At 28.3% G+C, this 24,579-nt stretch overlaps 3 protein-coding genes and 1 long non-coding RNA gene across 12 annotated transcripts; 3 read left to right on the top strand and 1 right to left on the bottom strand.

The window, feature by feature from the left end:
* The first annotated feature begins 336 nt into the window (after positions 1-336).
* LOC149891083 (pleckstrin homology domain-containing family A member 1-like) lies at positions 337-7,870 on the top strand. 5 transcript variants are annotated; one of them, XM_090081691.1, is made up of 12 exons: positions 338-503; positions 697-750; positions 836-981; positions 1,443-1,484; positions 2,078-2,117; positions 2,840-2,928; positions 5,907-6,044; positions 6,417-6,455; positions 6,595-6,663; positions 6,780-6,841; positions 7,298-7,358; positions 7,466-7,870. In XM_090081691.1, the coding sequence occupies exons 3-12, from the start codon at positions 865-867 to the stop codon at positions 7,559-7,561; spliced, it is 753 nt and encodes a 250-aa protein (XP_089937817.1). In that variant the 5' UTR covers positions 338-503; positions 697-750; positions 836-864; the 3' UTR covers positions 7,562-7,870. The 5 variants fall into 5 exon arrangements, with proteins under 5 accessions (XP_089937818.1, XP_089937817.1, XP_089937816.1 ...); XM_090081690.1 differs by lacking the exon at positions 697-750 and having other exon boundaries at positions 339-503; XM_090081689.1 differs by having other exon boundaries at positions 339-503; positions 697-981.
* A 2,445-nt stretch (positions 7,871-10,315) lies between these two features.
* LOC145202586 (uncharacterized) lies at positions 10,316-17,641 on the bottom strand. 4 transcript variants are annotated; one of them, XM_090081684.1, is made up of 5 exons: positions 16,988-17,641; positions 14,012-14,771; positions 12,778-12,834; positions 11,364-11,443; positions 10,316-11,161 (listed from the first exon to the last, which is right to left on the bottom strand). In XM_090081684.1, the coding sequence occupies exons 1-5, from the start codon at positions 17,006-17,008 to the stop codon at positions 10,766-10,768; spliced, it is 1,314 nt and encodes a 437-aa protein (XP_089937810.1). In that variant the 5' UTR covers positions 17,009-17,641; the 3' UTR covers positions 10,316-10,765. The 4 variants fall into 4 exon arrangements, with proteins under 4 accessions (XP_089937810.1, XP_089937814.1, XP_089937812.1 ...); XM_090081688.1 differs by having other exon boundaries at positions 17,473-17,497; XM_090081686.1 differs by lacking the exon at positions 16,988-17,641 and adding an exon at positions 15,809-15,967.
* On the top strand, positions 16,073-20,183 carry LOC149891082 (uncharacterized). Of its 2 annotated transcripts, none has more exons than XR_016450697.1 (3): positions 16,073-16,181; positions 18,172-18,451; positions 19,794-20,183. It is a non-coding gene; the product is annotated as an uncharacterized LOC149891082 (long non-coding RNA). The 2 variants fall into 2 exon arrangements; XR_016450696.1 differs by lacking the exon at positions 16,073-16,181 and adding an exon at positions 17,796-17,907.
* Positions 20,184-20,280: 97 nt separating this feature from the next.
* On the top strand, positions 20,281-24,223 carry LOC145180438 (activin receptor type-2A-like). Its single transcript, XM_080055324.2, has 6 exons — positions 20,281-20,453; positions 20,644-21,003; positions 21,388-22,076; positions 22,243-22,381; positions 22,939-23,069; positions 23,924-24,223. The coding sequence occupies exons 1-6, from the start codon at positions 20,387-20,389 to the stop codon at positions 24,098-24,100; spliced, it is 1,563 nt and encodes a 520-aa protein (XP_079911450.2). The 5' UTR covers positions 20,281-20,386; the 3' UTR covers positions 24,101-24,223.
* Positions 24,224-24,579: the final 356 nt, after the last annotated feature.

Raw genomic sequence — 24,579 nt, 5'->3', positions numbered from 1 at the left:
ATAATAATAATAATAATAATAATAATAATAATAATAATAATAATAATAATAATAATAATAATAATAATAATAATAATAATAATAATAATAATAATAATAATAATAATAATAATAATAATAATAATAATAATAATAATAATAATAATAATAATAATAATAATAATAATAATAATAATAAAAAGCTATTTTAAAGGTCATATTTGACTTATACTAAAAAAGGAAGAGGTCTAATTTCAAAGAAAGGAATTAAATTGATCTAATTTAGGAGGCCACATTTAGAATGATCCAAATTGGGTTTATCACCCTTCCCCATCTATCAGAATTTCGGATAAATAGTTTATGCTGAAACTATCCGATACGGAATTTAACGAATTTTTAAAAGCAGGTGCTTCCTTTCTATTTCTATCTAATACCATCATCTTAAAAGCCGGTATTAATTCGAATTATTCTACTATGCATTGCAGAAAGTGAAAGATCTACCATAAAGTGAAAAGAAATTTAAGGTTTATATATATATATATATATATATATATATATATATATATATATATATATATATATATATATATATATATATATATATATATATATATATATATATATATATATATATATATATATATATATATATATATATATATATATATATATATATAATATATACATACATACATACATAAAACATATACATTTTAGAGTAAAAATGAAGTTTTTCATAAATTTGAAACATGGAACTCAGATAAGATATTGGTGATGTTTCAAGTCTGTTGTATCATCAGTTGGTAAATATATTTCAGGTCCTGCTACTTATTAAAGCTTGAGCAACTGTTTTTAGAAAGTGCTTCATGTACCATCAAAAGTCAAATGGATGTTATTAGTGAGGGTATTTTACATTTAAATGAAAATGGCAAATATAAAAGCTACTATTTTGTGTTGAAACCAAATGAAATGAAACTAAAGTATTATGTTGACCAAGAAAAAGTAATTTCTTTTCTTTGATGTTTTTTAATTCTCACTTTGCTTACTTTTGCTTTATTATTATTATTTTTGTTTAATTTAAAGTTTGCTTAATTTTTTAACTTTTTATATTTTTTTAAGTTCGTTATAAAAGTACAACAAAGCATGTTAAAGATTATCTTTATCTATTTGAACTTTTATTTTACTAAGTCTAAAGTGTTATTTTTATGCTGTCATCCACTTAGTGAAATAAAAAACATTTAGACATTGTCAAAATGGATTATTTGTTTGTTTGTTTTTTTTTGTTAAATATTGTAAAAAGAAGGACAAAGCAAGTTTTCATTATTTTTATTATCAATTTTAAAATTAGTAAACCACTGATTTAGTTTCCCTAATTTAATTCCTGAAATTAAATGGAGTTGATTGTGCTATCAAAAACATTTTTTAGAAGAATCAATTTAAAATGATTTTCTTTTATTTTTCAGACTCTAGATGTTAATTCAATTGATATAAAGTTTGTCACGAAAGTAAGACTTTTAGTGTTTTTACATGTTTGTAAAACTCAGTCTATGTGGCAATCATACAATGAATTTATTTTTAGTTTTGTTCAATCTTTAATTCTGAGTCAGTTGGTCTATGGATAACCTTTTTTTTTTCAATTGCCATAGTTTTTTGATTTAGAGGTGTTTCAAATAGAAGAAAAAAGAAAACATCCTTAAACCTGATCCAGGACCCCCCAAATATATATTTTGTTGAGCCTTGAATCAAAACTAAACTTTTTTTTATATCTTAATGCATTTAGGGTCAAAGTTGTATAAACAAAATAAGTTTGAACCCAGAAAGTTTACAAAAAGCATTTCAAATCAAATTGAAAGACTTCAATACTATTTAAGAAAAGACTTCAATTTATTATCAAGAATTAAAGTCTTTTTGTAAGGCAATACAACTGTTTGTTATAATTTCGGTTAATAAAAATTTCAAATCATGAGCTTTTAAACAGCATTATCCTTATCTAAGTATATAAGTTTAAATATTTACTTTAGTGTATAAATATAATTATTAATATAACCATAAAAATTAAAATACTTATATAAAAATTTTTGCATTTATTCTTCTTTAGGTTTCTAAAATACAAAAAGATGATGAAAAGACAAGATTTGGTAGGAAAATTATTTTTGTTTTGTATTTATGTCCATTTTTCAAATCTGATTTATGATTTTCCAAAACTAAATTTCCTTTGTGCGTAAATAAAACTTGATCTTAACACGTTGACAGCCAATAGGATTTTTGTAAAATGTCTAAAAATTGTTTTCACATTTTTAGGTTTAATTTAATCATATGGTTCGAAATACGATTATTTAATTTGTTTTGAGATATTTTTGAGGTGATTTATTGTGCTTTTTGATGTGTCAGCCACCAGTGGTTGACTTGGCACCAATGGTAAAATATTATAGGTGGTGCATGCCTGATGGGCAGAATGACAAACTATAGTCAGTTATGTTGTGTTGGAAACCTTGGCTGACATGGCAGTCAAGGTGTTTAATAAAAGTATTGGTTTTAATAAAAAAAAATTTAGCTAAAAAACTTTTTTATTTTTTTTACTCTTAGTATCAATTTATAATTATAAATTTTTATTGTAATTCAGTTTAAAAAGAAGTGTTTCAAAAAAAAAATCCTGAAAAAATTCACAAATCTGTTTAAGCTTTTGTTTAAACTACTTTTTTTCCCTGGTTGTGTTGCATATATCAACACAATATGAAATGTCTTTGTAAGAAAATAGGTCAAATGTTGCATATATAGTCTTTTTTTTGTTCAATTTGTTTATTCTTTTTTTATGTTATAGCACAGTATTATAGTTATAACCACCTTTCTTTTTCTTTAGAGATCTGCACAACTGTTAAGAATTATGAGTTATGTAGTGAAAACGAAGCCGATCGAGATAAATGGGTTTATTCACTTAAAAAAGCAGCTGTAAGTTGTTGTGTTATAACAGATGCCCCTCCTATTTGTCAGTTTAGTGAGATTCCAAAACAATATATTTTTTAATCTCTATTGAAGTTATAGAAATTAAATTATATTGAGATAAAAATGTAATTTAAAAGTTATTCTGTAAACATAAAATGGACAGTGAAGTGAAGAAACCTTGCTAATGAGTATGGAGTTTATTTTTTATTATTATTTTTCCAATTAGAATAAAATTTAATGATTTTCTGAATTTTTATATCTTCCATTTAAAAATGCAAATCTAATAGTTTATTTTTATTTAGTTTTTAGAGTTAATTTTGTAGTAAGCACACAAAAAATACAAAAATTAGAGTTTTAAAATAGATCAATTTTACCAAAAACAAAGAAGTATATAATATAAAAAAAGCAAAAATTTTAATGTTAATTAAATTCAAGATTGTCCTCATCATGAAGGGTGTCCGGGATAGTGCTACTATGTGGTAGTTTGTCAAAAAAAAATCATGGTTTGAAGGGCTGCAAAAATATTTAAGGATTTGTAGATTTATATACTTGGCAACACTAATTGCTAGACCATTAATATAACTGAGCCTTATTAATGTTATCATAATCATTAAAGTGTCAGATGTGAATACAATTTCCTTAATGGTTGTTTTGTGTATGTGTGCGTGTTTTTGTGTGTATGTGATAATGCTTTTTTTCTCATTTTGCCAACATAAAGTAACCAATCAGATGATATCTCAGTGTTTGCCTGTTTCATGCCAGTTAGCAAAATATTTTTTACTTTGGTTTTTTAAATTTATTTGGTAAAAGAGATATTTGTTAATGGAGATATTTTACAGCAGTTGAATAAACTCTGTTTGATCAAATGTGGAGTGTCAGGTTGTTGTGAATGTCATCTTGAAATGTTTGAAATTTATATAGTAGTTGATATTTTTGTCTGTTATCATTATATTGTGTTATCAATTATGTACCCTATTTAAACTTACTTGTAAAATTACTGGAGCAGAATAAATTACAATTCTAAGTATCTAGTGTAAAAAAAAAAAAAAATTATGCATTTATATTTTTTTCAAAAAGAAAAAGCTTTTTTTTTTTGTTACAAAAATTTAAAAATGTACACTCATTAACATGTGGCCTGTTTTTGTTAGGAAAATTATGACTATACCATTCTTCCAAAGTATGAAAAAATATAGAGGCACTTATTAAAGGTACAAATATAATTTTTTTTGTTTTTGGAGCTCAGGACTTTTAGCAGCAATTAGTACCAAACCTGCAACATGCCCTGGCCTCCAAAATTGACCAACCTGATGAAGGCATTGGTGGGATCTTTGGAGCCACACAGGCTTGTTATCATCAGTAAGCAACTGAACTCTTTGCAGCTGGTGTAGTTTGAGTTTGAGCTCCCTTTTAGTGATTTGATTAACTAATTAATGATTGCTACTGGTCTTACCAGTAATTTTGACCATCCAATTTTGCTGGACTAACTTTTTGATGATCTTCTGTTTCCTGTAAGTGATAATGGTGCATTTTTTCCCTCTTCATGGACCCTTTGTGCTCAAGCTCCTAAATTGATTGTTAACATAGGACATAGTTTGTTTAGGCAACTTGAGCAAACATAATTTATTTAACTGATATTTTCCTAGACAAAAAATCAATGAAACAGCAATACATTTTACATTCTAATAACACAACACAAAATAAGCTGCATCAAAGCAAAAAATGTATGTGGCATTCACATGTATGAAACAAAAATTATTTGCTCAGCCTGTAACATTATTTATTACCACTTACCCATTATTTATTTATTAACATATAACATATAAGCACCTTGTTTTGCAAGATTTAAGAGTTAGATCATATTTCACAATCCTTCTTAGTGATCTATCAGAAATGTCAAGCTTTCTTGTTAATCTTCCTCATGCATATTCTTGGATTTTTCTGCACTCTCTTTGTAACAAACTAGGTGACTCTCTTGTTACATGCTAAATGGAATTGGATTGCATAAGGTTGGTTGTACCTTCTGATACATTTTCCATACGTTGAAAATTGTTTTTCTGTAAACATTTATCTGTTTCATTAAAACAAATTTGACTGTTTTGAAAATGAATCATTAAAAATATTAATTATAAAATATTTTTATGTATGTGTAACCATTTGCTAATTTTTTATTTTTAAGTAATGGATAAGTATTTTTTTGTGCCCTGTATGTTAGAACACATATTTATAAAAAGTAAAAATTCACTGATAAGTTGATCTTTTTCCAATTTCAAGAAATATAGTAATACAAAACTTCCAACTTGCTCTTGAAGTTTTAATTTAGCTTTTAGATTTTGAGCTTTCAGAGCTTAATAAGAAGAGCTCAATTAAATGCTCCAACGAGCTTAATTATGTTTAAAGCTCATGATAAAAGATTAAATGAATTTGAATCTGATCAAATATGGATGTAATAGTAGCACCTTCTTTAAATTAGTCTAATTCCTTAACATTTTTCACCTAAAGGTTAACATTTCTAATTTAACTTATTAGGTTGCATTTTTTTTATGCCTTCTATTTTCTTTTTATTTCTATTATGATGCTCTGGAGTTTGTAAACTTGTATTGTTTTCATGAATGAGGATCCATAAACACTTCCTAATAATTGATGGATTTTTTATAAATAACAGTTTCTGGCTCAATTTTTTTCTTTTTTTCTTAGTAACAAAATTACTTTTAAGTTGGATAAGTTCAAATTGAATCAGCTTTTTATACTTTATATTAGGCAAAGGTAGGGGTACTGGTAAAGGTAGTTACATAGCAATTCTATTGGATTTTTGGAATTATTTGTAACATATTGAGAGTTGCTCTTTAAATTCTTTTAGTTTTGCTTTTCTAAATTATAATTGAGCAGTTTGTTTTTGATGCAACAAAATTATTACTGTGCAGTTATTTTTGTATGCATTAAAACCATGTATAAAATAACAGAACTACTAGTAGCTTTCTTTTTAGACAATGCATTCACCTCAAAAAATTGTTGAGAGAAAAACTGCTTCTGTTGAAAACCTGAGCACTGGTGAATCTTTGCCAGTCCCTCACACGACTAGTGTTTATGGGGGCATGGTAATTAAGAAACCAATCACAGAAAAAGTAATCTATAATACATTTCGGTTTCTTTAAAAATTCACTTTACTTTAAGAATTTTGGAAAATTATCTTTTTTTGTGTAAACATTAATGGTTTTGTCAGCTGCTATTTTACACAAAATTTCTACTTTATGAATTTTATTTAAATGTAAATTTCCATAGAGATAATGGAATGGTGTTTTTTTAAAAATTTCATGACATTGAGATCCTGTTTTAGTATTTTATGTTTTTTAAACTGAACCTTTTAAAAAAATCTTAAAAGAAGATATATATAGAATGAAATTTTATTGAAAAATGTTCATTTTAAAATTGGTGTGTGTGATATACGAGATTAAAAATTTAAGTGTGAAAAGAACCTGTTAAACTTTTATTTTTAGATTATTTTTGAGGGATGGTGTATGAAGCAAGGCGGGATGGTGAGTGTTTCTTTCATCTTAGACTATTTTTGAGGTATTGTGTTGGAAGCAAGGCGGGATGGTGAGTGTTTCTTTCATCTCAGCGTATACTATGATTTGTTAAAGATAAGGTTTATGTATTTTTATGTTATTTTGTAAGGTGAAAAACTGGAAAAGAAGGTACTTTCGTTTGAGCAATCAACAGTTATCATATTTCGATACATATACTGTAAGTTGAATTTAATGGAAATGATTCAAATTAAATGCATCTATCAAAAATACTTCTTTTATCGAAGATAAAGAGTTTGAATCCGTTATTTAAAAATTATTTTGCGTGTAATTTAGATAAAAGATCCGATTCGTTCAATACCGATGAAAAATGTTCGATCTGTTAAAATTCTGTCCAAGTAATTTCTTTGTATAAAAAGATATTTAGATTAAATCCTTTACAATACTTCTCATCTTTTCTACTACAAAACCTGTTTCAATCTATTTCTTTTATAATTACCAGATCTTATCTAAAAGATGATCTTTCTTTAAAACTCGTGGGAATTTCTTGTAAGAACTTCATAAAAATTCCGAGTTAAAGAAATGCTTGCAAATTATCTTCCGAGCTAAAGAAATGCTTGCAAATTATCTTAGGCAATTTCTTTGTAAAAGTTTTACTTCTTTTTTTTGTTTTCTTTGTAAATTTTTTTTTTTTTTTTTTTTTTTTTTTTTTTTTTCAACTCAGAAACTGAAATAAAATTTTTCACCGTGTTTTGTAGAAAGTTTATTCAAGAAGATATTTTGTTGAAGAAGAAAATCTTGTTGAAGAAGTTTATTTTATCAAGTTTATTTTACTAATTTTATTTACCTTCTAGTTACTGTCAGCGTGAAAATTTGATCGAACTGGAAACACCAAAACGAAAGTTCTTTTTTGAGGTATTTATTTTTTATCGAGGTATTAGCTTTCTTGCTCGATACTTGTTTCTTCAACAATACATTATGATTGGTTCACTTCTGTTTTTGTATTGTAAATTTTTGTACAGCCGGAAAATGTAAGTGACCTGCAAAAATGGAAGACTAACATTGATAGCTGTATTTTACCGAATTCAAGGTTTCATCATAGATCTGGCTCTCTGTAAATTTCATATATTTTTCGCGACTTTTTCTGTTGTACAGGCTGCTCTATTGTTTTATATAATCTTGATCATTGGTAAATATTTTTAAAGAATTTTTTTTTTTTATCGATGAACTTTAAACACGATTTTAGTACTGCACTTTAGGCTGACTTTTCGTTTTTTTTTCTTGTTTAATATTAATTTTTTGATCTGTTATTTAATTTTTTTAAATCTACTTTTTTATAGTGACGGAATCTTTGTTATTATATTAAAAATATTTATGTGCAATATTTTTGTATACAAGTTTAACAGTGTTAAAGTCGTAAGTTACAATTCTGTTTGTTTTTGTATACAGACAAATTTCTCAGTTCATTTTTTTTCTAATAAAACTAAAATACAAATATTTTAGTGAAGATATTCTTGGAATGAGTATCCTTTAATTTATCCTTTAATGTGATCAATAGTCAAACGTGAACTGACAATTGCTAGAGTTTAGAGGGTGGCAGCAATGAGCGTTCAAAACGAGTATTTTTACAATGAAATTACCATATATTAGAATTTTTTCAAAAAACTAGTTTTAAGAAAATTCCTTTTTTTTTCCAAAATGGAGAAGCTGGGTTTTATAATTAATCGAAATGAGTTGGTTTCTAGGTTACTTCAATTACATCAAAAGAAATATACAAGTTTTCTAGGTTACTTCAATTCCTCAGTGAATTTAAAACAGTGGTGTCATTAAATGGTACAAGAATTCTGCGTGTGTACAGCAATGTCGTTGATTGCCTTCTCTGATCCTGCGGTGAATTTTACTGGTGTCCTAAAGAAGCTCTTCTCTCTGGGTCCGGATCTTTTTCATTGGAAACATGTGAAAAGACCTCAAACTTAGAGAAATTCATTGTAGTTTAAAGAAAATTTGCCGCTTTTCTTAAATTGACTAACAAAATTTATAAAAGACAGAATCAAAAAAATTATATTAAGTTTATTTATCTTTGGAATGATTGGCATATTTTGCTGGCAATATACAGAATTTACACGCAATTAGCTGGATGGGAGATTTAAAGTTTTGAACATTAGTGCCTTGACTTCCGCCTTTAGTGTTGCATTTGCGAACTGGCCTAATCAATTTCCCTTCCTTAACTGATCTGTTCAAAATGCCACACTTTCGGTCACAGATTCTTTCATCAAATTTTTTGGACTAAAGTATCCTCTATCTCTGCATTCGCCTCGTTGTTTTCACGTTTTTGTTCTTGCTAGTTTTTTAACAGCTCTGCAGCACCAGTTGGATCTTTAACATTGAGATGGTAGGTGGGCTGAGAAGTAGACAATCGGTTGTAGCGAAACTTTCTATCACCTGTTTTTTCATTTTGTTCAACTTTAAAATAGCACCAAACTGAAGTTAAAAAATAGGTTATTTCTTGTCATCAAGTTCAATTCTTCCATCTCCATCTTTTTCTCTATTTGCATGACTACTTTGTCTAAATAGTGCCATATCTTAGACCTATTTCGAGGCGCCTTAATTTTAAATGATTTTCTCCGAAAGAAGAAAAGTTTAAATTTAATTAATTTTACTAGGGAGCTTACGCAATTTTTATAGCCAATGTAAATCTTTTTTATTTAAAATGCATTGGATTCCTTAATATATTTTATTTTCAAAATGGTTTTAACCACTTCTGTAGCTTATTTAGTTCCAAAGATATTCGTTTTTAATATTTTCAATTCATATACATTTTATGAAATATTTCCGTAAAGTTTCTCGTTAAACTTTTGGCATCTTTTTTTTTTCTTGCGCAAAAAGTTGCGTTAACAATAAAATAACTAAAGACGGGGAAAATTTATAAAATTTCCACTTAGAAAACAAAAAACCTACCCTATTAGACTACCAAAAACAAAAAAAAAAACTGATAGACATAATAAATAAATAGTTGCAGAATCTATTTTTATGTGGGGACGAAAGAATTAGCTTAATTTACTTGTATATAAACAAAACTGAAACAATTAAAGTTAAATAACTTTATCAATTCTAAAGCAGAACGATGTCCCCAAAAAAATTATTGTAGTGCAACCTTTTCTAAAAAAAAATAACATTTGTATATACATATATACTATTTATTTTCATTCTTCGACACCTACATAAAATCATTTGTTGCGTTTTTTGGACGAAGTTTCTCAAAAACGTACGATATATTTTTTTCCGCGATAAAATGTCACGTGACAAAACTCCCTAATTTTACTGAGTTAAAAAATTGCGTCCTTTTCCCACACTTTTACAACGTTTTTTTGTAATTTTTAGTGTAAAACTGATAAATCCGCCAAACTAACGATCAATCTGGGCGCACGGACGCAGTTAAAGTTTGATGTTCACCACATTGGTTCACCGAATTTCTCATCGCATTGACAAAAATTGTCACCGAAATGTAGACAATACTGGTATCAAAAATATTTTCGATTCTGCATATGCAATTAACCGTATATTCAGGGACCACACCAAACTAACTGCATTCAACATACCGAATTGATGCCGTGCGAAAACCCTCCACTAATTAGAATGTGCCAAATAACTCAGGAAAGAATCTCATTAATTGAAAATAAAGTCTTTAAAACTACGTAAACTTACTTATCAATTAAATTATCTGTTATTGATTGTTAACATTTTAATATTATTTTTACATTAGATTGAAAAAGTATTTTATAGTTAATTTTTCTTCCTCGATTTCCTCACCTACGATTGTATAGAAAGTAAAGAAAATCTTCATTGCTTAAAACTAAAAAAAAAACTCAAAATAATTTTGCTCCATTAAACATGGAAAGTTTGATTCAATATTTGTAAATACATTTGGGTTAAAAGAAAAAATAAACGCATGTAAAATAAAAGTCATAAAGCCATGACATTTAAAAATCAATAAATTACATCGATCTCAATTCGGCTCTTGATTTTCTTTTAATACATAGGTACATTTTAATTATTTCTGCGCTTTTGCAGTCGGTCACTTTTAATTTTGCACAATCCTCTACTTACGTTTGTGAGCGTGGATCAATATTTCCTTTTTTGCTACAGTTCATCGAGGTTACAACTTTTTCTAAGAAGTAAAAAACTTTATTCATCGGTTCGTCATTTATGAATAGATTTCACGATGCTTTTCTTTCTCGTTAAATAAAAATCCGATAAAAAAAATCTTCTTTTTATTTCATTCGCAAGTTTCCTTGCATTAAAAAGCAAAAGTAACGTTATTTTCATATAGAACCGTGTCGATAAAGACCGTGATGCGTTACTTTAGGAGGATTCAAAACAGTAATCTTTTCTTCATCTGCTGTACTAAGCAGTTTTCTGACTTGGATCTGACGGAAAGCACTTTGAAAACAATCTTTTACTTTTTTATCAGCAGCAGCGGAAACTTCGAAGTATGAGCAGTTATTTTTATTAGCTAAGTCGTAACCTTCTTCTCGAGTAACTTTACGAAATCTTGCCAAGTCTCGTTTTGTTCCAATAAGAATTACTGGGTAGTTATTAGTTACCAAGCACTCTGTTAAGTGTTTTAGTATTAGTTTTGCGGTGACAAAAGAGTAACGGTCAACAACCGAATAAAGAACCATGACTCCAGAGTTTTCCCTGAGCACAATTTCCCCTTTCTAAAATAATAACCATCTTGTTAACAAAACATAGTTATAGAAACTGAAATTCAACCGGGTTTGTATTAAACAAAACAACCGGATTTATGTTAAACAATCTGGTTTATAATAGACTTAAATGTGTCAGATTTTTTTGCGATATTTTTGTAAAATTAAAAAATGAAATACAAAACACGCAACACATTAAACAACAAAATCGTACCAGTTGCTCAATATCTTTCACATAGATGTTGACATCCGTAAGTTCATCTTCAATAGTTAACCTCCTTGTATATTTCTCTTCTATATAAAAGTTTAAAAAAGATCTAGAAATAACTTTAGAAAGCTACTCTACGTGAAGTTCATCGGTATTAGGACGAGAAAATTGATGTTAAATCGAGATAAACTTGTTTATTTAATCTTTTAATTAAGATACTCAAAAATTTATTTTTCATCAATTTAAGTTATGAAAGGTTTAGAAGAATTTGTTTCGCTAAATACGAGATTTTACAAAACTGCAAACTCGAAAGTTTTTAAGAAGAACTTTTGTTATTGAAAAATATTTGAATAAAGAAGAAGTTTTATGAATGAATAAAAGAGAAAAAGAAGTAAGGAATTAAACAGAAGTCAGAAGAAATGTTAATCAAAGAAGAATAAATAGAAGATTTTGGCCGTTTTAAATAAAGAAGAGATATCCGTGTGAAAAAGAAGAGCTGAAAGAGGAATAATTGATAAAAACATTATCGAACACTACAAGTAGAGTAAGAGAGTTTTATTTGTATTTATACATACGTAATGAATAAAAGAGTGCTAACCATTACACATTAATAGAACGTTTATTGAGTTATATTGTATAATAGAATATACTGAGGACTGCAAACACAACTTTAACCCTTTACACATAACACTAGACCCATACCTCCCTAAATCGTAAACCTTACTACAGCTACATACTGCAAATAGACAAACTAACTAACAAACATTAAACCCTTTTAATTATTAAAAACGCCGCCCTCATACAAATTAAATTTGAAATTTAATTTAAAGAATTGTCCATTTTTGACTAATATTTTTCCCTATGTTTTAGGCAGCATACGGATTCAACGTTGAAAAAAAGCTCTTGTCTAAAATTTTCTGCGCTATGGTTTGTTATAGTGAATCCATATTCGTCCCCTGTCATAGTTCGATGCAAAAAATTCTTCCGATTTTGCCTTTAGAGCATTTGTTTGCACGTGAAAAAAGGAGTTCGACATTTCTTGGCTTAGGTTCATACGGAACTCAATATCCGTGCTTTTACATTAAACTAAAAGAAAGGATGTTGTTTGTACTTCAGTGACATGACACATACTGATTTTCAGCGGGTAATGATGACGCTTCAATATGAATATAGTTACAAGATGGTCCGACGCAATTTACTGCTAGTTACGCTATCTTTTGTAAGTCCCTCAAAACTTGTTTGCACCCGTCCCTCAAAACTTATTTGCACTCCAAAACAAAAAGTGAAGTTAACACACGGTTTATAGAAAGATGGTTTCAAGGAAAATTGATACCAAAAAACAGTTCCATACTTTTGATGGGTTTCAATTATGATAAAAAAAACAGATAGAAAATAAGGAAGTGAATTTTAATGCATTTACCTGGAACAGATTTGTATTCGTGGATGTACCTTGCTGTTAAAAAGCGAACTGTCAATGCTAAAATAAAATCAGTAAGAGTTTTAAAACAAGGTATTAGATTTTTAATTAAAAATTTGAGAAAAGAATTAAAAGCAACTCTACAATTGCAAAATATGTTTCTAAACTTAATTGAGGATTCGGTAATTATGCTTAAATATATAACCATAATTTTAAGCTCTATTTTATAATTTTTTTAAGCTCTTTTTTTTATTTTTTTTTTAATTGTTGAATCACGCTCTGTCTTAAAACGTAAATTTCTATACACCATAACTTGATTGGCCAGTCCATCCATTTGTCTTAGTGTGTGTATGCGTACAGGCGCGCGTGTGCGTATTTGTGTGCTTTAAAATTTATTTTTTTATCATTTTGTTACTTTGTAAACCTGCCTAAAGTTGTCTGAATAGTTTTGTTTTCATTTCTTTCCATTTTTTTTCAAGAGGAAAAAGTATAAATGGCAACAGAGTGATAAACTTTTATTGAGAGAAAACCCTTAAAATGACAAATAACCCTTAAAATGAAAGATTACCCTTAAAGTAAGAGATAACCCTTAAAGTAAGAGATAACCCTTAAAATGAGAGATAACCCTTAAGCTGTTCATTAATTACTCGCTGTAGTTTCAGAGGGTTGTTCAGCTTGATAATACGTTTATAATTAAATTCTAACCACTTGAAACATTTTGTTTAGCGTATTTGAAGAGCGTAGTAATAATATTGATACTCTTTAATCTTTACACAAACAGACAACACAGTATACATTTTTTTATAAACATGAGATTGCTCAACTGTCAACCTACGCGAACCAAACGAGACAGCATTATAATCTTTAAATAAACTTTGTCTCTTATAAAAACGTCAGAAAAAAATCTTTAACATAATCTAAAACTAATCCCAATAAACATCATGGAACGTATTATGTTTATTAATAAATAAAGTTCTCTCAATTATAAGTATTTTAACCGTTACGGTCGGAAACATCCTTTATCTCAAATAGGAATTATATTTAGAATTTAGAGAAATAGAGAAATCATATTTTATCATTTTTAATCTCAGTACCATTATTACTGTACACTTACTACTGCTTTAGCCTCCAAATACTGTATTAAGTTTCTGAAAAAGTAACCATTTGACAAAACCTATTTCGTGTAGGTTTTGATGGCTCCGCTAATTATAATAGGCAAACTGAACTAAGAAAGTACCTGTTTTTCCCACGGATTTGTTTCCCATCAAGTATAAACAAAAGTTTTTCACAGGTTCGACAACTGAAGGTGTTAGTATGGACGAACGTTCGAAGTTTGCATTTCTATGACGTTGTGGACTTTGTTCGTGATAATTTTCTTTTCTATTAGAGTGGTTAGCATCTTGTGCTCGAGTTCTCTCTAAATGAAACTCTTCGGTATAAAATAATTCTTGTTCTAATGGTGCGTTACTAAGTTTGTCCAAAGCAGCATTAAATGCATTGGCTTCGCGACCAATTATACTTTCTTTTCTAGCAGGGTAACTTGTAACAGATGATCGTGCAACTGATGTTTTAATGTGTCTTTTATTCAAAATTTCTAACGCATCGTCTTTAATAAAATTATCTTTTGTCATTGGCACTTGCTGATGCTGATGCTGTTCTACAGATATGTGAGTGATTGAGTTTCTTCTTTGAAAAGTAGAAGATATTTTTCTTTTAACGTTACTTAATGACATCACACTGGCCCTTCTAGTTTTTCTGGGTAATATTTCCTTACTTGTCTCACTGTCTTCACTGCTTTCCTCTGTGCATGGAGTATTTTCTTGCCAGCCACTCGAACTTTGTGAGTCAATAGGGGAAAGTTCCTTTTTATTAGCAAGAGGGCTTACTTCTCGCATTATCGTAGTCGTTCTATGTGACTTAGATGAAGTGGTGGTGCGTTGCTGGATATAACTGTTCAAGTCGACGGCTTCGACTGCTTGACGGAACATTATCTTACTCTAAAGATGATAAAAGTTTTTTGACTAAAATATTTATTATCACTAAATAACTAAAAAATATTGCACTTATTTTTTTAGTATTTTTTTAAAATATTTTCTATAGCTGCTTGTTTTTGGTATTTTCTTTTCCTCTATTTTACTTTCTCCTTCCTCTACCTTACATTCCCATCCTCTGCTTTACTTTTCGCTATAACTATGTAAAAACATTCTTTAATCCAAAAATGAAAAGATACTTTTACACTTTTATATTTCAATTAGATGGGTGCTTATTAAAAAAATAAACTAAATTTTATTGAACCTCAGACTGTTAAAATAAGTTTAGCTAACATATACAGTTGTAACTGCCAGTGTCTAGGTTAGAAGATAATTGAGCGCATAAAATATGCCATAGTTTGTTAATTTCAACAAAAGAATAAAATCTTATGGTTAATAACAGAAGGAAGAAAATGTCAGATAAATTATTAAAGAGAACTTTTAAAGTGCAATTCAAAAATTGACACATGACATGATACTAATGCCGAACAAAAATCGATCTGTTTATTTATTTTAGCAATATCGTATAATGGCGCATAAAATTTTCAATATTTATTCTGGCAAGTGAATAATTTATAAATAAGACAATAAAAAAGAAAAAGCCTTATTGATCAGTTACGTCACGAATTTGACAAAAATCAAATTATTTACTGGATTCTTAGATTCGCAATTTTTGGTTTTAATAAAATGTAATTAAGAAATAAAAAGTGCACAAATATTAAAATAATCTACAAAAACAAGAAAAGTTAACGAGACATAAAAAAGTAAGAAAAGTAACGACGCATAAATACAATCAAAATCATTTATCTAAAAGGGTTTAATAATTTTGAAGTTATCTGTGAGAAAAAAATGTCCAAAGAATCGACAGTTTTGATTGTGATTTGTAATATAACTGTGGAAATATTGCGGATATTGACTGAAAAACGTTTGATGTTTCTTTAAAAGAGAGATAATTTCTTTAGCCTACTTTCGGTTAGTAATAATAACTTAATAATCATACCTACTTGTGACTGTTTATTAAACGGTAACACCAGCTACAAAAGGTTACTGACATTCGCTTTTCGCACAAGTTATATGTACTATTACTTAACTTATGACACATTTTTTGATACTCTTTTCGGTAAAAAATCAGAAGCCAAATATAACTTCGAAAACGTGCATTTAAGAAATGTAAATATTTACCGAATTGCAACAGTGTCAATGGGCCACGTGATTTTTAACATAATATTTTGAAGCGTCAAAACAAATTCATAAATTTATCTGTTCAACTACTTTATACGGTCAATATTCTTAACAATAAAGTTAAATTCAAACTTGAAGTCAAAAGTAATATATGATATCTGTGATATGAAGAGCTGCATCAAAAAGCAGTTTGAGGTAAAAATCGACCTTTTGTTTTTTGAAAAAAACCGATAATATAAAAAGAACTTGAAGTTATCGTTGCCAAGCAACTTCAAGATTTAATTCTAAAATTTGTACAACATGCGGAATCCTTCATGTTCAAGCTAAAAAATTTACGCCTTAATTCCTATGAAAAGAAATTTGTTTTACTCATTATGCTTATAACGAAGAGCCTGTCTCTCCCAAATCGAAAAAGGGTCGAGTGTTGGCGCCTATGAAAAAAGTCATAGTTAATGTCAATTGAAAAAATCACTAAACTTGTAGCGTCATTACTGTTCATAGAATTTAGGATGTATTTATTAAGGAAACGCCGTGAAAATACCTCTTTGTTATTTTCTAAAGTGAGTTTTAAATATGGTATCAGCAAGAGTCGGCAGAACCCCCTTTATTTGCCCCACCCCCAATTTCTATCCATCAATCCTAACAACTAGTTATAGGATAAAAACCCGTCAGCATTCTCAATCTAAAAAAATACAAAAAATAAATACTTTGTACTTGAATATAAAGCGATTGATTGATTTATACGATTGATATTACGATTGGCTAAAGGTATATTTAAAATTGGATGATGTTAGTGTTGAATCAATTTGCTTGCAATTACAATTCAACAATGCAGCTGCAAGAAAATAGATTATGAATGTGTTTTATATTTTATCAACATTGTGTAACAAATTTATAACATATTTGTATCAAAGGAATAAAATGTTTTAACAAATATAATAACCTCTTATTGCATCTATTTATCATCATTAAATGCATTACGGCAATAAAATATTTTTTACCTTATAAATTAGTTCGACCATTTTGATTTAAATTAGTTCTACTATTTTAACATCAGATGAGTTAAACTGCAACTTTATTTAAAGTCAGATAAATTTTGATTTGTCTGTAAAACAATACATAAATCCAAATTAACATTTCTCTGACGTTATACAAGCAAATATTCAGAGACCCGTTTTCTCGTTGATCAAATCAAAGAACTGTTTTCTCGTTGGAAACAGGAAAAATTCAACATCTCAAGAGTTGCTTTACATCATTGACCTATGTTTGGGAGTGAGGGGAGGGGGAGGGGGGTTTCAGGATACTTTACTTTTTTGTGTACTCTTTCATATTTCAAAATGAATGATAAATGTCTGAAAGTGTTCCAAATAACTTTTTGTGTAAGTTCTTACTAGCCAATTGTATTTTGTTAACTTCACTTATCAAAGTCTTTGGGACCACCAACCAAGACCACAAATAAAAAGAGTGTACACGCCCTTACTCTTACCAATTCTAATTTCTCTTGTACTTATTCTGATTTTCCATAACATTCGAATAAATTTCCATTACTTGCAGCCAGCTCTGAAGCTTTGTATTGTTACTAAGTGACAAAAAAAGTGACAGAAATCTTTCCAGATTTAAAAAGCTGCTAAGAAAAAATTGCTAAGGAACTGAACGTTTTTTTAAGTTATTGTTGACTATTGTCAAACAACAAATGTCTTAAAAGTTCAATGTCAATGTTGCAAAAGATTGTAAACGAGAAGGTAAATCCAGAGGCTTGAATTACGCACAAAATACAAATTAAGTAGTGAATATATCAAACAGCTCCCTCTTTTATTGACAAGTTATTTGGCTAAAATGTTACTGCAACGAAGGATAATCCAAATGCAAATTATAATTCCGATTTTGGAACGTTTTGCATACCAGCAAATTATTTTAAACCGTTAAGTTGATAATATAAGTAAATCCTTTAAGAATCTAAAATTTAAAAAAATTCAGTAACTGAAACTTTAAGTTTCTATTTTATTAGTTACTTATTCCACTAATAACTATTTTTTAATTTTGAGGTTATGATAAGCATTTAATTATGGAAGTAGTTGCTGATCAAGGTGTGTAAATAGGTATACAAACAGACCTTGATCAGCAAATACTTCCATAACTTGGAATGCTAACAAACTATTTTGTAATCAATTAATTTCGTTTTTAGGAGCTTGCTAAAGACTTTCCAAAAGAAGAAGACTTTGAAACCCTAGCGACCAACACTAATTTCCTGTAAAAACACATCGGGATAACTTTCTTCTGATGAAGTCTGCGATTCAGGCAGTGTCTTGTCATCTCATATTCAAAAAAACAAAAACTAAAGATGCAATGAGTCTTCTTGACCTCACTCCAGCCAAAAAATTTCATAAAAAACTCATAGACAACTTGAACAAAAGATTTCCAAAGTATGAAGTCAAGGCCTCACATGCTTAATCCTTACTTTAAAGGTATGCTAAACGCGTGTTTCAAAATCATAACAAACAGTAAACGTTTTTTTTTTTTTAATTCTTAGATGAAGTTCCAAGTTGTAGTCATAAATTTAAATTTAACAGTATCATAAAGAACATTTTATTCAGTAAAAAGTTGGAACATGTTTTTACATGTAAACATGTAAAAAACATGTAAAACATTGGAACATGTAAAAAATTGGAACATGTCAATGCGTTCCAAAAAGTCAAGAAAAAGTTCATTTCTGAACATGCAAACCATCAGGAATGACTTACAAATGATCAACCATCTCAACCAAAGTTCAGGATGATAATGACCTGAAAGAATGTGATGATTACAATTTTCCCACAGATGAAAATTGAAAAATTGAGACAAAGTGAGAGACGTTTTCTAGAATTCTTTTTATAGAATAGAAAAAGATAGAGAAAACAAGAAATCCTCTTTTCTCCTGGCCTGAGAATCAACTAAACCTGCCAAATCTAGCTGAACTAGCTAAAAAGTGGTTTTGCATTTCGTCGTATTCGGGCAGCGTTTCGATAAAGTTAAAATCACAAACTGGAAGCCTTCATTCTTAAGACCCACTTGACCAGAGAAGATGATGACATGGGAATTTAGTTCAAACCACCACTCCACCACTAACAGATGGGTGGTTCTGGAACTCAACCAAGATCAACTGGCTCAACTAGTTTGACAAGTCAAGCCAGTTTGACTTTACGCTAATCTATGTTGAAGTTCAAAAATACTTCATGTCAATACATCAAGGTCTTTTGATAAAAATATAAAAACTTTAATATATAAAACTTTTTACTGAATAAAATGTTCTTTATGATACTGTTAAATTTAAATTTATGACTACAAACATGAACATAAATAAGTTTCATTTGATAACACTATTTTAATTACGTAAAATTTAGATCGTTACTGTTTGTTTGATTAAATTTGTTTAGTTTTTAAAAAGTTTGTTTAAAACCCATTAAAGCTCGTTCGCAATCTAAATTGTTCGAAAAAAAATTTAAGGTCAAAAGAGTCCGGTCGCGATAGTTTGAAATGAGATTTCTGAATTGAAAAACGTAATGGGGATGGTTCGAAATAAAAAAACGTAGCAAACGAAGACCCTTAATTTAAAAAAAAAGCGTTATTTCTGCTTGGTCTAACAAAAAAAAACGAGATGGAAGCGTGCTATCACTAGACTAAAGCATGTTGTAATTTCCATTGGTGCCATGCATATTTACCTTTATTGCTTTAAAAGTTGGCTTACATCCTGTTTTTTGAAAAACTTTTCACTATTTGTTTGTATTCTGAGTTTTTTTTATTTGAATCAACCATTAATTGAATTTTTAGGTTCGATCTACGCATATTCTTTATCCATCAATTTATTTCTGACCCTCAAGCGGAGTGATTCCTTAATGTGTCACCTGCACAGCGAGCTTCGAAGAAGTTTTAGTTATTCAATGATACCACACACTTTCGGCCTTATGAATCCGACTAGTAAAGACAACTCTTTCAGACATTCTACATAATAATATCAAATTTAGTTTAAATATAAAAAATGATAATTTCCAATGATATGTATTACGGATATTTCAAATCATTTATCTTGGCAAGCTTCGATTCGATTATGCACAATGTGATAAGATTTTAATAACTAATGTCTATAAAATATATAAAACATAGCTTTTTTAGTACATTAAGGCTTAATTAAACATAACTTTGTGAGCTATTTGTTAGTATCCATATAATCTATATATACATTTGAGTATATATATATATATATATATATATATATATATATATATATATATATATATATATATATATATATATATATATATATATATAGATAGATAGATAGATAGATAGATAGATAGACACATACATGCACACACAAACTAACATAAAAAATGGTGCAGCTATATACATTCTACATGTAAAAAATGAATGGTTCCCAATTGAGGAGCTTATTGATATGGTATATCTTTACAGTCTTTACTTATAGAACTGGTAAGGTTTTGTTTTGTGCATATCTAAGTAGTAATAAAAATTTTTTGGTAAAAAAAGTTTTGCTTGTAGGAAATGTAATATTTTTCATACAATATTTCTAACATTTATTTGCTTTATTGTAAATTACATGTACAATTTAAGTTAATAAAGAATCTAAAAAAAGTACTTACTGTTATTACTGTAACTTTAGTACTTTTGGTAAATCATAAAAATGTTTGCATTCGCGTGGATTCAGAAGATAATGACAATGATTGTACTCACCCATCAAACTGTATGAATGAAGTGGTTTGTGATGATGACAAATCACCTTGCTTTTCATTATATATTAAAAATAACTCAGCCAATAATGAACCTAAATTACACACCTCTGGTTGCTGGCATCAAGATGAAACTGATGTTCTTCTTGAAAAAGAATGTTATCTTAAGCATCAAACCACAAAGCTTGGATTAAGTTCTTATATTTGCTTTTGCACTGGACATCTTTGTAATGCAAATGTTATTTTTAACAAAACTCTAATGGAAAATAAACCTACCAATAAACCAAAAACAAGTTAGTCTAATAAGTTTTTTTCTTTGAAATGCATATTTTCTTCAATTTACATTTTTAAAGTTCAATTTTAGTTTTTAAATTTTTTATATAGAGAGCAGCAGGAAAAAAGATAAGATTATCTATTTTTTGATCACTTTTTGTTTTATAACTTTGAAATTTACTCTTAATAATTGATGGAATATTAATGTTAGATAGTTATTAGTACTACTTATTGATTTGGATATCCTTTGTTTTTTGTGGTAATTCAAAGCTTTTAAAAATATTTAACAGAAATTGCAGAAATCATAAAGACATTTAAGTTGTTTTAAATTTTTTTATTTTTTGACTACTACTATGTATATACTTTTTCTGCTCTGAAGTTTAACAAAAAAAATGTTTCTTTAGTGCAGCAAACTACAAAGAAAAGGAATAAACAAGTTCATTATAGCTACAGTAAGTTTCTATACATAATTGTTCCATCTTTTGGTATTATCACTATAATTGGCATTTTGATTTACATGTGGCAGAAGCATAAACACATTATTGAATCCAATCAACCTCTGATAGACTTAACTACTCCTCCCAGTCCTCCTATTGTATCAAAATCTATTGAGTTATATGAAGCAGTATCACATGGGCAGTTTGGTCATGTATGGAAAGCTCTTTATGAAAATAAATTAGTGGCTGTCAAAATGATGCTTGCTAATGAAAAGGAATCTTGGGAAACTGAAAGAAGAATATATTCACATTATAAATTACATCATGAAAATATTCTTAACTTCCATGCTGCTGAAAAGAGATTCGAAAACAATTACATTCAGTATTGGATTATTACAGAGTTCCACCAACATGGTTCACTTACAGATTTTTTAACTTTTAACATCATTGATCTTAAAACTTTAGTTAGCTTATCTTTAAGTATTGCCAATGGCCTTTCTTACTTGCATGAAAGTTTAAAAAAACCTTCAATTGCACACAGAGATTTTAAAAGTCGCAACGTTTTAGTAAAAGATAACTTAACATGCTGTATAAGTGATTTTGGATCTTCTTTTGCATTTGATGAAAATGCTGATGGGGAAAAAGCTAGATTTCAGGTTGACTTTGATTTAGATTTTTATTAATTCTATTAAACATTCCAAAAAATTTCCAACTTTCCAAGTTTAGTTAATTGTTTTAGCAAGTAAATTTCATAAATGAATTGAGTAAAATTCAAACAGTTAAATAAAATAACTTACATTACTTTTAAAACAATTCTTATAGGTTGGTACTAAGCGCTATATGGCTCCTGAAGTTCTAGAAGGAGCAATTGCTTTTCGGACAGAGTCATTTTTATGTATAGATTTATATGCATTAGGATTGGTAATGTGGGAAATCCTATCAAGGTGTGGTGGCACACAAGGTTTGATCTTTCTCTTGAAGTCAAAGTACAATTATTAGTGTTGGGGTTAAATTTTTTTAGTGACCTTTCTCTTTATTTTTATTGTTGTTGTTTTTTGTTATTTAATTTTTAGTTTTTTAAAGCAAAATCAAATATTCCAACTTTTTTCTGAAATTACAAACTTGAAAAATCAATTTGCTTCATTTTCATTACAATAATAGAGATTGAGAAAACATTAATCCCAAAATACGGGTCTTAACTATTTCACTGATAGGGTTTATCCAAATCACAACCAGAATATTCCATTTGATTTAAGAACTCAAAGTATCAGGTTGTTATTTCATTTGTTCATACTTAGTTATCAATATTTTATTATGTCCTACTAAAGAAATGAAAACATGACAAATTTACATTTAATGGTTGACTTGACATTGAGTTACTCTTTAACTAATAACATAAAGTTTATCTATGTGAAGATTGTTCTGCTTTTATATCACTTGCTGACATACTCACTGATGTAAGTAGTGCAAAATAAGTCATAGTTGTTAATTTTTTTAAAATTTCCTTTTCTCTTTCAGCACCTGTTAATGACTACCAAGCACCATATGAAAACATTGTTGGTTTGCATCCTTCAATAAGTGACATGTTAGAATGTGTTTGTGAACGCAAGCTTAGACCAGTTCTTCTACCAGAATGGAGAGAGCATCCAGTGAGGAATTAATCTCTTTTGATTTACATATTTAGTTTTAAAATAACATTTTTGTCATTTTGGATATTTAATGGAAAATGCCATATTTAACTGTCAATGCTGATTAAGAAGGGTCTTTAAAACTATAACTAAAAATGCTGATTTTTCTTTGTATCAGTTAAATTTAGTTATTCTTTCATTAAGAAGCAACATTAGTTTAGTTTGGAAACAAGTAAGAGCTCTGTGTGAGTTTTATAATGTGCCTGATTGAATGATTTGCAAGACTTTATTCAGGAATCAGTAGATCATTTTAGGACTAATGATGAAGTTGTTAAAAGTTGGTTCATTGATAGACATTCTGATATAAAAATTTTTTTTCATTTTAAATGCATTTACTGAATATAAGTTGCATAATTAAGAAAATCAGCATAGTTAGCAAATTGAATACTGATTCAAAGTGCTCTATTATATTTGGTTAGTGCTCCATTATATTTGGTTAATACCCCATTATGTGCCCCAATATTTTGGTTCAACATACTCCAATATGTGAGAGTTTTCTTTTATGGCAACTAAGAATTGCAAACAAACTACAGCTATTTAATACTAAATGGAGAGTTCTACAAGTTTATAAAACAGAGCCACTCACTTGTTTGTGTTAAGTAAATAATTACAATTTTTATATAAAGGCCTCAGTAGAAGTATGATGTAAGTCACATTTAAAAAAAAAAGGAAATATAACCCTTGGTACAGGCTTAGTTCAGGCTTAGGACAGGCTCAGTTCTATCACTGGTAAAAGTATAGGAGCTTAAAGGAGTGCTAAAGTATAGAAGCTTTTTTCGTTATCTTATTTTTTATTTTTTATTTTTCATTTTTAGATTTTAAAAGATTTCTGTGAAACAATAGAGGAATGTTGGGAGATGGAGGCAGATGCTCGCCTATCTGCTCAATGTGTACATGCACGACTTACTGAACTAGGTTATAATCTAGAAAAAAATCTCAATAGTGTAACAAATTCTCAAAATGAACTTCAAATAGAAGGTTATTCATCTTGAAAACTGTTTTTGAAATCAAAATAATATATAAATGAGTAAATCTGGTTAAGACTTTATCTATGACTAGATTCCTATAGAAATTTTTTTTTTAATTTTTTTGGCTGGTTTTTTTTTTTTGTTTGTTTGTTTTCTTTTTGAAAAATCTTTTATGAGAACTTTGTTTTCAATTTTATTAGAAGTTTGCAAAAAGTTGTTTTTCAAACTTTGAAAATTACTAAGTTCTAAAACTTGCTCTTCTACCTTTTTTTGTCCTAATTTTAAATAATGATAAAATTATGAATGCTATAAATAATTTTTTTGTTCTATGCAAGATTTTTTAAAAATTTAAACCTATATTATTTATTTGCATTGAAATAATTTTGTTTTGACGAAATATAAACAAATAATTATATAACATTACAATAACTTTGTTTACATGAAAAAATATATTACGAATTTTCACTAAAAGTTAAAGAATGGTTTACCATTTTTAAAATACT

This window comes from Hydra viridissima, unplaced genomic scaffold (assembly GCF_058129835.1).
Source record: "Hydra viridissima isolate aposymbiotic clone 2 unplaced genomic scaffold, HvirCarnegie_v1 scaffold_3, whole genome shotgun sequence".
Classification (NCBI taxonomy): Eukaryota; Metazoa; Cnidaria; class Hydrozoa; order Anthoathecata; family Hydridae; genus Hydra; species Hydra viridissima.
This window is presented reverse-complemented; position numbering and strand designations above follow the sequence as displayed.